We start from the raw sequence: 12,944 nt of genomic DNA on the forward strand, positions 1-12,944 counted from the left end.
AAGGGCCTTGCTCCTCCACTCAGGGTCAGACCAACTGCTGCATCTGGGATCAGGAAATAATTTTACACCATAGTCAGACTGGCATCGATGGGGGTGGGTGGGGGGGCACTGCTTTACTCTGTAGCAGAGGGAGTGAAGGGGTGGGTATGACCCTTTTCCTTGTATTGCTTCAAGTATTTTAACAACTTTCCCTTCCAGCTCTACTTTAAAATTACAGCTCAGTACCAAAGCTTCTTCACAAGGTTTAAATAAACTTGCTTTTTCTATAGTATTTTATTCATGCTTTATTTAAAAGCTACAGAAAATTAGGGAACTGAATACTGCCTAATAATAAATTATTATTAACACACTTTACTTTTTTGGTATCTCCTCTCCAAAGTATGTCTACGCTACATAGGTAAAATGATAGCTGGTAAAAAATTTCTTGTGCAGACAAACCCTTAGGTTTCTAGACTAAGACACTTTGTTTCAAAAGTGATAAGAAGAACGAATCAAAACAGTTCTTCCATTTTTCCAAAATATTTTTACATCTGTTTAAGAAAAATTTATAGTACAACAAATATTGGGGTCCTTTGGACAGAGAAAATGCTACCTTTTCATCAATCAAAAAATGTTTTCTATTTAAAGATGAACTGAGAAGCTTAAAGGAGAACACAGTTAAACCTGTAAATAGGTGTGGAGGCTTTCACAGCCTTTAAAGATAAGTTTTAAGCCATATTTTTACAAATCCACCATACCATTCCTGACATTTACAACAGCAATTTTGAGACAGCTGAGATGCATAAGGTCTGAACCAAGATAAAATAGATGAAGGAACTTTCCATCCTTCAAATACAGCATAAACTCAATTTTACATGCCCAGGTATTAACGAGACGGGACGGAAAGGGAAGGCCACTAATTCCTAACTCAGGGATGACAAAAATATAGCTTGTGGAGCCCTATTATTCAGCCGTTGGGTCTCAGAGTGACCCCATGCACTGCATGTATTGTGCAGAGCTGGTCTGGTGCACAAGCTGCAGTGCATAGGGCCAGCATGCAGCATACACTGCATGCTATATCTTTCTGGACTGGCCATGTGCATTGGCTCCAGGGCTCATCTGGGTTGGGTCCACGGGCTGGCCCCATACCAAAACCAGCATGTGGGGCTGGTCTGGGGCAACACATGTTGCACGCATTGCACAGGGCTGGGCTAAGGCACATACTGCACAAGATGCCTGCAGTGGATCAGCCCCGCATGCTGGCTCCAGTATGTGGGGCCAATTTGTGCATCCAATCTAGCTCCCAAATCAGCCCTCTGACCCTCATCTGGCCCATGGGGACACCCCATGTACACTTTGTACTCTGGCTCTTCAAATCTATCAAGTGCCTGGCACCTCCTCGTTTCAGAGCATTTCAAGCCATGCTCATTTTATAATTCTGCTAATACACTGTGCTACAACCAGTCTGGTCAAGTACAAGAGGTTCATTAGATGGAACAGCTGCCTTTGGAACAGAACCGTCTCAAATATACAAATGTATTTATAACCTCATTTATCATAGTTATGCTAGACACTTAACTGTGATACAAGTGCAAGCAGGGCATATACCAAACCAGCCAAGGCTGAGTTTAAGGTTCAGCATTGCTGTAAGGAACTGGGTGTGCGCTCTGTGCATGGCAGTAGGTTTGAGCCAAGATGGAGTTTGCGGTGGAGTCTGACAGCACATCTGGATACAAAGCTGCTTGTGTGGCAAGGCATAGGAGCTCGTGTGCATGGAATGTCACCCGGCAATTTCCCAAGTTTTGGTGATTGCATTCATAGTCAATGCACTTGAACAAACTTCCTATTGATTTTAATCACAGGTTTGAGGTGTGGATGGCTACCAGGAAGAGAAAAATTGAGCATGACAAACTTCATACACGTTCCAATTCTATCCATCATAATGATGACACAACTCTCATACTGTAACCATTACATGTAGTGCTAGAGATTATTTCTCGGACTGTAACATCGTTATAGAACAGTCAGAAGCATTTAGAAGTGATAGTTAACTCATTCCTGATGTAGGCTAAGCACTCAAATATTTCCAAAGCGTAATCTGTTTTGCTTAATGGCTTTATGAAATTTCAGAACAGCATCTTTTTCTAAATACATATACACATAACCTGCATAGTTCAGAGCTCTCCCAATTGTTGGGAATTTTTTTTTTTTTAAAAGAACATATACAGCAGTAATGCTTACCTCAAGGACTGCAAATTTGCTTAATCCCAGATTTCAAGTAAATTGATCTTGACATTTTTTTAATCTTGCGCCTCAAAAACTTGCAGGTTACCCAACATAAGATGGTGTGGTATGTAACATTACTTATATTGCAAGAAGAAATCCTTAATAAAAAGCAAAGTCTTTTAATGCAGTTAGATATAATTAATCCTCCATACATTTTTATTGGGAAATCTAAAAGACCAAGCTATTTCCTCAGGTGAAGCAGCAATTCTTGAAAAGTCTCTGTTTTTACAGAGTAGGCAAAAATACCTAGCAATTTTATCAATTTCAATTTGACATGATTTATATTTCACAGCATGAATAAATGAAATAAGTAACCTTCTTCATGCAAATACTAAAGCTACCTATTTGGAAGCAGATATCACCATGATACCTAAAGAAGTTCTCTGGTGCATTAGATAGAGACCATCAACATCCAGCTGCCCCACCGTGCTCTTCATTGAAAGAGGCTGGTCTTGGGATATATGCCTACTGGAGGTTAATTTTTATTCCTCCATTTCCCTTCACTGCGGTTATGGTGGAAAAGCGTATTCAATAAATAGTCAGTCAAAAATCTTGGGGTAGAGGCCATAGCTTTTATTAGACCAACTAAATTAGTAGCAAAATAAATGTCTTTCTTTGCAAGCTTTCAGGCCCTTCCCTCAGGCATAGGAGAATTCAAAGACTGTAAAAAAATCCTCTCAGGTAGAAATGAAACTTCATCTTGCACAGGGAAGGGAAAAGATAGTAGGGTTCCCCTGGGTATAACAATCCATTTTTAAAAAGATTGCTATTTAGTTGGTCTAATAAAAAGATACCGCCTCTACCCCAAGATTTTTGTCTGCCTACGCTTTTAGACTAACATGGCTAAAAGCGGTGTCCCTTTAATAAACAGTGAAACTGAAGATTATCCAAACTGGTCAATAAATTGAGACCATAGACAAACGCTCTGGCTTAAGAGTGTGTAGTCTCTGGCGTTTTGTCCGAGGCTCTGTAAACCTTGAGTAGCATGACCCTGTTAGGGGGTCATAGATGGAAGGCTGTGTAGTATGCCATTCTGTTACAATTACCCATTTGATGCACTTTTGTTTTTTTTAAGTACATTTTTAGAGCTGGCAAGAGGTAGTGTTAGAGACTACCTTGTTGCATCTCCAGAATAGGAACAGTATGGGCATCATCAATGACACCTTCCTCTGCCTGTCCTGACAACAACACACTTCACCCTGAATTGGGAGGACCACTGCTGATTCAGCTTCCACAAACAACTGAAGTCCTTCAGTTAACTCTATAAAATGGCAAAAAGGGTAGTTATTAGTACCCGGAGCGATTACAGCTTTTGGAATGTACTCACTAGTTACCTGGAAGTTGAAGCAAAAAAGTCACCAGCACTTTACAAACACACACACACACACGAGACCTGACTGGATTTGAACCGACAACCGAGATACCTTACCATGCTGTCAGTCCCCTGAACCACCCTTCTCTCTCTCTTTGTGCCATGCTCTATTTGCGGTGCTTAAAATTTTTATCCTCCAGTATACACTATGTATTTAAAAATATATATTAAAAAAAAAAAAGTGACAGCCTCCATTCTCTCCTCCCCCAAACATTTTTCATGTTCATCCTTCATTTAATCCATCCCCACAGAGAGGCAAGTCTTGCAGCAGTGGAAGCAGTATGTAATAGCATGTGGCTGGCTGATGAATTCAGAAGCAAGGCTAGGAATGGGATATGTTGAATGAAAGAAGAATTGCATTCAGTCCTGGAACAGGCCAATTGTCCTGTTCCTATTATTAAAAGCAAAGACAGACATAGGATGAAGTGGACCATTTATCTTCTAAAAGCAAAGAGACACTCCCAGGCAAAAAAGTCTTTTCTAAGGAACTTTTTTTTTTCTTAGTAATAACATGCTACACGCTCACACTCATTCAAGAGCCCCCGCTACTATACGTTTTTGAAGATAAAGAAGGGAAAAGTAACGATATGTTACCATGCTGCCATCTCTCGGTAAGAGTATAAAAGAAAGAGACAAATAAAGATGGCTGAACAACAAGTGGTCTGAGCTCCCATCATCTGCCATACCCATAAAACAGGACTTTTAACTTGCCCTCCTGGCAGATTCAAGACAATCTCAAGATAAGTATAGCTGAGCAGTGTGAACTTGTGAGACTTCTCTCAGGTAGCAGGCTCTGTTCTTAGCTCTAACATTGTCCAGGTGCAAAAAACCAAGCGTTTCAACCCCCAGGAGGGTATTTATAACCTATGGATGATGAATATACTATTCAGTATGAAAAAGGGCACTTAATATTAATTTCTTTGCCTCAGCATAGAATCTCAGAAAAACAGTATGTAAAATGCAAACTACTTCTTTAACAGTTGCATACAAATTGTATATTTTTAATTTTGTGTAGGATGATGGACTGGGTGATCTTGGGCAAGTTTCTTATACTCTATTTCCTCACTTGTGAAACAGGTTAGAACTAATCTTTGCAGAGGTGTGGGAAGGTGTAATTAACTGAAGTTTGTACAGTGCTTTGTCATCTTCTGATGCTATGTAAAAGAATTATTTTTAAAGCAAAAGTTTTAAAAAGCAAAAGGCACATTACATCTAGTTTTAGTGCTAATGGGTGTTTGTATATTCTACAATTTGATTTAAAAAAAACCAGACCTGTGTACATTACTTTGCATCACAGTAGCAAAAAAATAGAGAACATTTAGGAGTTGAAAATCCATTATCTACTTACCTTTTCCTTATTGTTAGGTCTGACACTGGTATGCATCTTAGGCCAGCTCCTAGCACCATGAGGAAGGATGTTAACAACACCGTTACCCTCAGACCTAGGACAAAAAAAAAAAAATTGCATTTTTTACAATTTGCAAAAATAAAGCTGGAGTAATGCCAAAAATGAAGCCTGAATACATAATGCATCTGCAACCTAAAATTATTTCTCTTTGGAAGCCATATTTTCCATAATAAATAATATCTACCACAACACAAGGCTTTATAAATAAGCTGTACAATAAAACATCAGGCTTTCTGCATTTGAGTTCCAATGCTGCAAAGAACTGTACCTCGGTATAACACTTTGCAGCATTAGGCCCATCATTTCTAAGCGTCCTCCTATGGGAAAAGTAATATGCAGTATTATTGCTATACATACTAACATTCCTTATTATACTCAGTCGAGGTATCTGGCAATATTCTCCAACACAGGTTGAATTCTAAAAATCTCTGAACTAATATCCAGAGGAAAAAGTGGACCTCACATGTTCTTTTCTGAACAATAACTGAAGTCGTGAACGCTTGTTCATTCATGCTCTCTTTACTTTGTTTGTGCTGCATTCTTTTACAAACAGATTCACATTTCACCCTGCAGAAATGAGATTCCTTCACTGGAAGAATTCTTTTTTTTTTTTTTGTGGCATTTCTTGCCTTCAAGCCAAGTTCTGCTGTGTTCAGATCAAATGGCCAGACACTGTATACACAGGACATATTTTAAAAATTAAGTTACAAACGACTGATTCCTCAAAGTATTTTTCTCTTTGTATCTGGGAGTCGGGAGCAATGAGCAGCTAGATCAAAAATGAATTCATTTTAGAGCTGAAAATGTATTTACCAGCAGTTTGCTTTCTCAGTACTGAGTCTATCACCAGCCCAGAGAAGGAAAGCAGGCATACGCTGATAGAGTCAACACGTGAAATAAGTCAGACATCCACAGAATTGTAGAAGAGAAGAGCTGAAAAGAGACCTCTGGAGCTCATCTAGTCCAACCCCTTCCCTCCTGCTTGGGCAGGATGATGCCTATCTAAACTATCCTATATAAAGTCTTGTGAACCTGGGGCAGGAGGCACCTTGTTAGTAGGCCACAAATTAAGCCCTGCACCCTCCGAGTGCCATTCTGATCGCTCGCTCCTGCCTGATCTCCTGCTCAGCTTTCTGCTCCCCTCCTATCTGCCACATACTACAAGGAACTGCCCATACCACTCCCGGTACGTATGCCACAGGCCGATCACCCCTGGTCTAAATCTATTACTAAGTCTGGGTACAAACATACAAAAAGCCCAAGCCAGAATCAATCCAGTTAGGCGGTTTTGTGACAGCGGCATAGTTTAGATCGGTAGTGAACTGAACACATTCACCCTTTGGTGTTGTACGGGGGCGCTGCAAATCTTAGACCAGGATCTGCCATTTTTAAATCAGTCTGCATATGCTGAACTTCTGCTGTATAATATGTATAGACCAGTTTCCAATCACTTATACTCGTAAAAGTACAATGTCTGTACCTGGCCTAAAACTACACAAACAACCCAGTCACGCAACTGCAAGGCATGGCACCCTCACCTCCCATAGGTAAACCAGGGGGACAACAGCAGCCAGCATAATGCATACTCAAGAAATCAAAGGAAAAGGGCCAGTGAGAAAATATTATACGTTTCATATCTATGACTTGAGACCTACAACTTGAACTCAAGTTCCAACAAAAAGAGGTGCTTGGTCATTTTTGATGACTATTGTTATTTTCACTTTAAGTGCGCGTGAGAAATGTAATCTATTTTTTTTTTTAAATATCCAAAATAAACATATTGATGTTCTTTGAAGACCTCACAAAAAACATACGGACGTGCATACGTTTGGAGCATTTTCAGTAGAGGAACACTTCCAAAGGGAAGCTGCTGACTGGGAGCATCCCATCAGTTTCACGGGGACCAGCCAGGAGAGAAGCACAAATGTAGCAAAAGAGCTTCCACTTTAACCCTGGATGAAACACTGTTAAAAACTTGGAGCTGTTTTGTTACAGCTGCGTTGTTTCCAGTTTGCCCAAACATAATGGGTAGAACATAACAGCTGCTGCAGAGTTTGGATCAAAAAGTCCCCCTTTCGCCTTTTGAAGCTGTTCCAAATGTCCACGTGGCCATAACCAATGGCTGGCAGTAAGATTAAGCTACTCTTCTAGGTTTCCTCCATCCCTGCTTCATAAACATCACCTCTAAAAGGAAGGCTCAGCCCCTAAAGAGAAGAAATGCATGTGTATTCCTGGCAGACAAAGTTCCTTGGGTGAATTTGATCTTTTTTATTAGACCAACCCAAATAGTTGGAGAATAGTTATTAAGCAAGCTTTCGGGTTCAAAAACCCTTCGTCAGGCTAAGGGAGTTTCAGCGGTTGGTGCGTGCTCTTCCTGGATGGAATGAAAAGTAAAGAAGCCAGGGGCTGGGCTGGGCTGGGCTGGGGAGTCAGTTGCCAGGCGGATTATAATGTGTCAAAAATTCAATGTCTATGTTTAGTCCCTGATCTCTAGTATCCAACAGGTTGATGAAATGGAGTTCATAGGCTCGTCTTTGGGAAGTGTTGTGTAAATTTCCCTTGAAGATCAGGACTGAGAGATTGGAGAGAGAGTGGCCCTCCTGTGAGAAATGTGCCCCCACCGGTAATTGTGTATTTCTGTCTTTGATGGATTTCCGGCGTGCATTCATTCTGGTGTGCAGTTGTTGTTTGGTCTCTCCTACATATCTTCCATCAGGGCATTTGGTGCATTGGATGAGGTATATAACATTTCTGGAGGTGCAGCTGTAAGATCCTGGGATGCTGATGGCTCTGTTGTGGGGTGTAGTAATAGTGGGGGTGGTGGAGATGTGTAGGCAGGTTTTGCATTTCTTGTCCTGGCACGGTCTGGATCCTTTTGGTGTGTTCTGGGCTTGAGGAAGTTTGCTTCTGGTGAAGAGGATGGCGAGGTTCGGTACTTGTTTGTGTATTCCTGGGCTTTTGAAGGAGGAACCTTCTACCGAATGGTCAACGGGCATTAGCCAAGAGAAGGTTAAAAGCTTGAACAAATCCATAATATTTGTTTGTTTCAAGGACCTCCACTGGCTGCCAAAGATACCAATTTGATTGAGCATTTAACCACCACATGTCACAGTGAAAGTGGGTTTTTCACTGCCAGTGTCTGAAGAGCACTTGCTATCGTATCTGACAGTGTTAATGCTAGCATGTCTATGCTTGACCTTTAAATGTCCTCTCTCAGTAAATGTCTGTACCCTGTTTATACTTCTAGTACCTATACACCAACCACAAAGTAGCTACCACAATGTATTTAAAAAAAATCCCAAACTCACTACTATTGTTTACATTATGAAATGCATGCGATTCAATTTGGTTTCCCTTTCTCTGAAGTGGTGGTAGAGTAGGATTAAAAATAAGTGAGACCAACTTCTTCATTCTTAGCTCATGGCTTTCATTTGTGGGAAAACTAAAGGAAAGGATTATCCACGTAGAGCTCATCTCACCACTATCCCATGTTAGTTATTCTCCAATTTTTCCATGGAATTGTTCAACTGTTTGGTGGACATTCAAATGGGTGCCCAATCCTCCCTTTCCCTGCAGAGACTGTGATCTCTTGTTGAATGTCCATCTCCCCAAAAGTTGGAGTTGCATCACCTGGAAAGGGGAGAACGTACATCATGGGAATCTCATGGTGCATACTGGGAGACGTTGTCCAGCAGGGAAACCCAGCCCTTAAAGAAGTAGAACATAGGATTGACCAACTACATCCATAAGACTGCATCAGCATCTTGAACACAAGACCGTTCGGTTTTTGAATATTCATATTGATGATGAACTAAACCTTTCATAATGTTCAGACTTCTTAATGAAGTGTTTCATTTAGCCAAAACATCCAATTTTCCATTCAAAAAACAGTTGCTACAGCTGAAAATTTCTATCAGTCCTATTTCTACTCTTTGCTCTGAAATAGGAGCACAACTATAGATCTCCTTTTCAACAGAAAAGTCCTTTCTTAACCTGTCGCTAGTAAACATATAGGAGTCAATAGGCTTACGTTTCCTTAACTTTTTACTATTAATCTCTCATGCCAGGAAGTTTTAAAAGGAAAACAACAATTTAAACCCCACAAGACAAAGTAGTTGATAGCTCCAAAAACCTTGTAAAAAACTTAAAACCTTGAGGTTCTAAATTGTATGCTATAGTGTGGTGCTTTTAGGTCAGTGGTTCTCAGTCTCTTTGGACTTGAAGGCACCCCTCCATAACTCCTATGAGTTGAGTGGCACCCAGTTAAAAAAAAATTAAGATGTATACATTATAATGCTTGCTTCCTTGTGGAAGGACTGAGCAGTGAGGGTTGGAGATGTTTCAGGCAGGGACAGGTCCAAACCTGCCTTTACCCACTTAGTTTATCTGCTTATTTCCTTACATACCTTCAGCACCCTTCAAACCACCTGGCAGCACCAGATGAGAATCACTGTTTTAAATAGTCTTTCTTTGACCTTCTGTTTCCTCTTAATATGCAAGTACACCTAAAAGTTCCCTTTGGTTAAAGAATAAATACAGCAAGTTAAAAACTGAGGCTCCAAAGGGAATCAGTAAAACAATATCAGGCAAGTAGCCTATTGTAGACAATATTCTCATTGCTGACAATACACCCGGCTTCCTCATTGTTTTGGGTTGTTGGTTTTGTGTGCGTGTGTTGTTTTTTTTACTTCACACCTCTAGTCTTTTTTCTTTTTGACTTTAGTTAATGAACTAAAGATGATAATCTCAGGAAGACTCCCCAAATGCAGTGACAGTATGCTACAGTTCAGAACGGGCTTTTCATTCTACCGCCTGCATATATATTTTTGGTCTGAAATTAGCAGCTGATCTTAAATTAAAATCTGCAAAGCTTTCATTACACAAAGGGTATAATCTTGAAACACATCCGGGAACACTTTACTATTCATTTTTGTGTACAATAATAACAAACTCTGAACAGAACTTGCACAACGTTGTAGGCCTTGAAAAATACTCCTCTCAGACTGGGTTTTTAAAGATCCCTGTAACATATATAACCAAGAGCTTTGGCTAGAGCAATAAACTGCTTAGATTGCATTTCAGTATAGGAACGTGCTGAAAACAATTTTTAAAAAGACGATCAACCGTTCGGAATGGCTTTTGCCATAAAACAACCTCACAAAAAAGAAAAACAAAAGCTCTACATAACAGTTCCCATTTTGATATCTTCTAAATTGTTTCCAATTAAAAAAGAAAAGGTCAAAAAAAAGGAGACATTTGTTTGATTTGTAAATCTTAAAGATGTAGGATTGCCTGTGCCTCCTCTTGCCTTTTACACTATCTTCTCAGTTACTTGTTACGATGAATATATGGAAAGAGCTATGAAAAAATGAGAGAGAGAGTGGAAAGGATAAATCCCTGTTCAGCCAGAACACTCATTCAAGTCAAAGCTCCCATTCATGTCAAGGAATGAAAATTTCTACTTCTATTGTGTCTTATAACAGCAAACATCTTTCTTTGTGCGCTGGCACAATTGGCTGATGTCAGCACAAATCAGCACAGCCTGTTAGTGAACTATTGACAGAGTAAGCACAGAGACCAACACAATCTTATTTCAGGAAGTCACAAAAGTAGCAGTTTTTATTTACGATAAGTGGACAGCTCCATCTCAAGAAGCAGATATTTAGAATGAAGAATATTTTCTGCTGTGCTACCAGACCCAGTGGGGGGTTTGCCTGAAGGAGGGCTGCTAGCATTAGCCCTAAAACTGGAACAAGCAGAGATGAATGCCCTTTGTATTAATGAGGCAACATGCCTTTATTTCAGGCACAGTAGTACCTGGCTGCTCTCACCTACAGCACACACCAGAATTGATCCCTGAGAATTGATCCTGCCTTGGTGGCAGCCTACGAGTACATCAGGGCTTGGGGGAGCATCTATTCACCAAGGCCCCCTGGGGGACGACAAGAAATAATGGGCACAAACTGATTGAAGACCACTACAGGCTCAACATAAGAAAAAACTTCTTTACAAGTTGAGTGCCGAGGGTTTGAAACAGGTTCCCCGCAGAGGTGGTTACAGTCACCCACCCGGGCAATCTTCAAGAGGTGTTTTGATGCCCATCTTGCTGTAGTCATCTGATCCCAGCAGTCTTTCCTGCCCACGTGCAGGGGGGCTGGACCCCGTGATTTGCAAGGTACCCTTCCAGCCCCAGACATCTATGAAACAAAGTGCCAAAAACTTACACTTGAAACCCCCCCCACAAAACAGGCAACATCTTGCTGTATATTTTTTCTGTTTTCATTGATTTTAAGACTAATCATCTAGCCTACTGTATGAGAACTGTATTAATTCACTCAGTCCCCTGGATCAAGTCCATTCCTTTGTCTTTGACTAAGGCATCTCTTCTAGAAAAGCATCCAGTTTTGATCTGGAAACTTAAGAAGTAAGTTTGTTATTTTTCTGCAAGGCATTCAATGGTTAATCATCTTGACTTTCAGTACAAGAATCACAATGGCCCAGAGCACCTCATTCAATGTTAAACTGCTCGCCTGCAATGACCCCCAACTCCTTTTCAGGGTTGCAACTGACTTGGACTGTCTTGCAATTTGTGGGTATAGTTTGCACTCCTTTCTCCTAGAAATCTGACCTTGTATTTAACTATATTAAAGCACATTTCCTGCAACAGCCCAGCTTGCTGTGCAGTCCAGACTTCTCTGAAAAATTGCTCCGGGCTCATTATTACTCTACCACTTTTTGCATCAGGTGCAAAATACCACTCACTAGAATGGCGCTGGCCAATCTGCAGCCATCCATAAGTCAGGGCTGTCCAACTTCTAAGTTAACCAGGGACTAAATAGCTGCTGGGCTGTTCCAGCAGGGGCCCCACTGGGGCAAGCCATGGGCCCCCTGGGCTGCACACTGACTGAATGCTCCCCACCATCAACTTATGTGCCCCTTGCCCCACGGCAGCACAGATCTGGCTCCCATCCCCGCAGGAACTCATGTTTGAGGTAGAGATGGCTTTATTGGGACATCATAACGATAGCTCTTTGGGGAAAGTCATAGTTCAGTCGCTTGTGCCCTACCTCTTTTGCCCCCATGCCATAACAGTTTCTCTGTGGAGGGGCAGGGGGCTGGGTTCTTGAAACTGAAGCCGCAGGACAGCAAGGCTTTTTACAGTTAAAAACCTAAATTAGGGTGAAGTCCTAAGGCCTCTGGTAAGTCTCGTGTTGTTCTGGTGGAAAGTTGTATGGATATGATTAAGCACGTTGCCTAGATTAGACAGACTATGGGCAGTTGGGTCACAGCTATTTATATGATGGACAGAAGCCAAGTCTTTAAAATGAGACCTCCTAGTCAGAATAGATTAATTACTATATTTCTGATTTAAAGATGAACATGTTACATCCCTTTCCCCCCCAACATGGGGAAAATAAAGCCTAGTCTTAGAACTGAGCGTGGGACTGCTCCAGCCAGGAGCATGTTCCCACCCAATCCAGGTACAGGAGAACCCCAGGCCCACTCCTGACCTCCTGCTCTACAGTGCAGACAGCACATTTATACTTTTCCCGAGTATAGACTCTAATTACTGCGAGGTCTTCTTAAAAATTCATGGTTGTTTTGGATTTGGGTAAATGCTGTATTTTCTAATCTTGGAAAGCAAGATAAGCAAAAGTTTCTGGTTAGATGATGGCAGTGATGTAATCAGAAGGAAAGGAGGAACAGCTTTCCATAGTGGCAGAGCCAGTCTGTGCAGTGACATTAGTGAAACCAGATGCCACAGCTTGTTCCAAATGAATTGCCTTTAGTGCTAAGGATGGTACCAGAGAGGAGGTAACTTCCATCAGTAATAGTAAAGCACCTGGAACTGGCTTAGTTGCCAGTACAATGTTCAGTACTCATAGCAGGACTTTTTTT

At 41.0% G+C, this 12,944-nt stretch overlaps 1 protein-coding gene across 1 annotated transcript in view; it reads right to left on the bottom strand.

Moving 5' to 3' along the window:
* The window catches only part of SLC49A4 (solute carrier family 49 member 4), a 94,172-nt gene that overhangs the window by 63,192 nt on the left and 18,036 nt on the right, over positions 1-12,944 (bottom strand). Inside the window, exon 2 of the mRNA XM_014599302.3 lies at positions 4,986-5,079. Within this exon, the coding sequence (XP_014454788.2) occupies positions 4,986-5,079 (94 nt within the window). The remainder of the gene's footprint in view (positions 1-4,985; positions 5,080-12,944) is intronic.

This window comes from Alligator mississippiensis, chromosome 4, assembly GCF_030867095.1.
Source record: "Alligator mississippiensis isolate rAllMis1 chromosome 4, rAllMis1, whole genome shotgun sequence".
NCBI classification, from domain to species: Eukaryota; Metazoa; Chordata; order Crocodylia; family Alligatoridae; genus Alligator; species Alligator mississippiensis.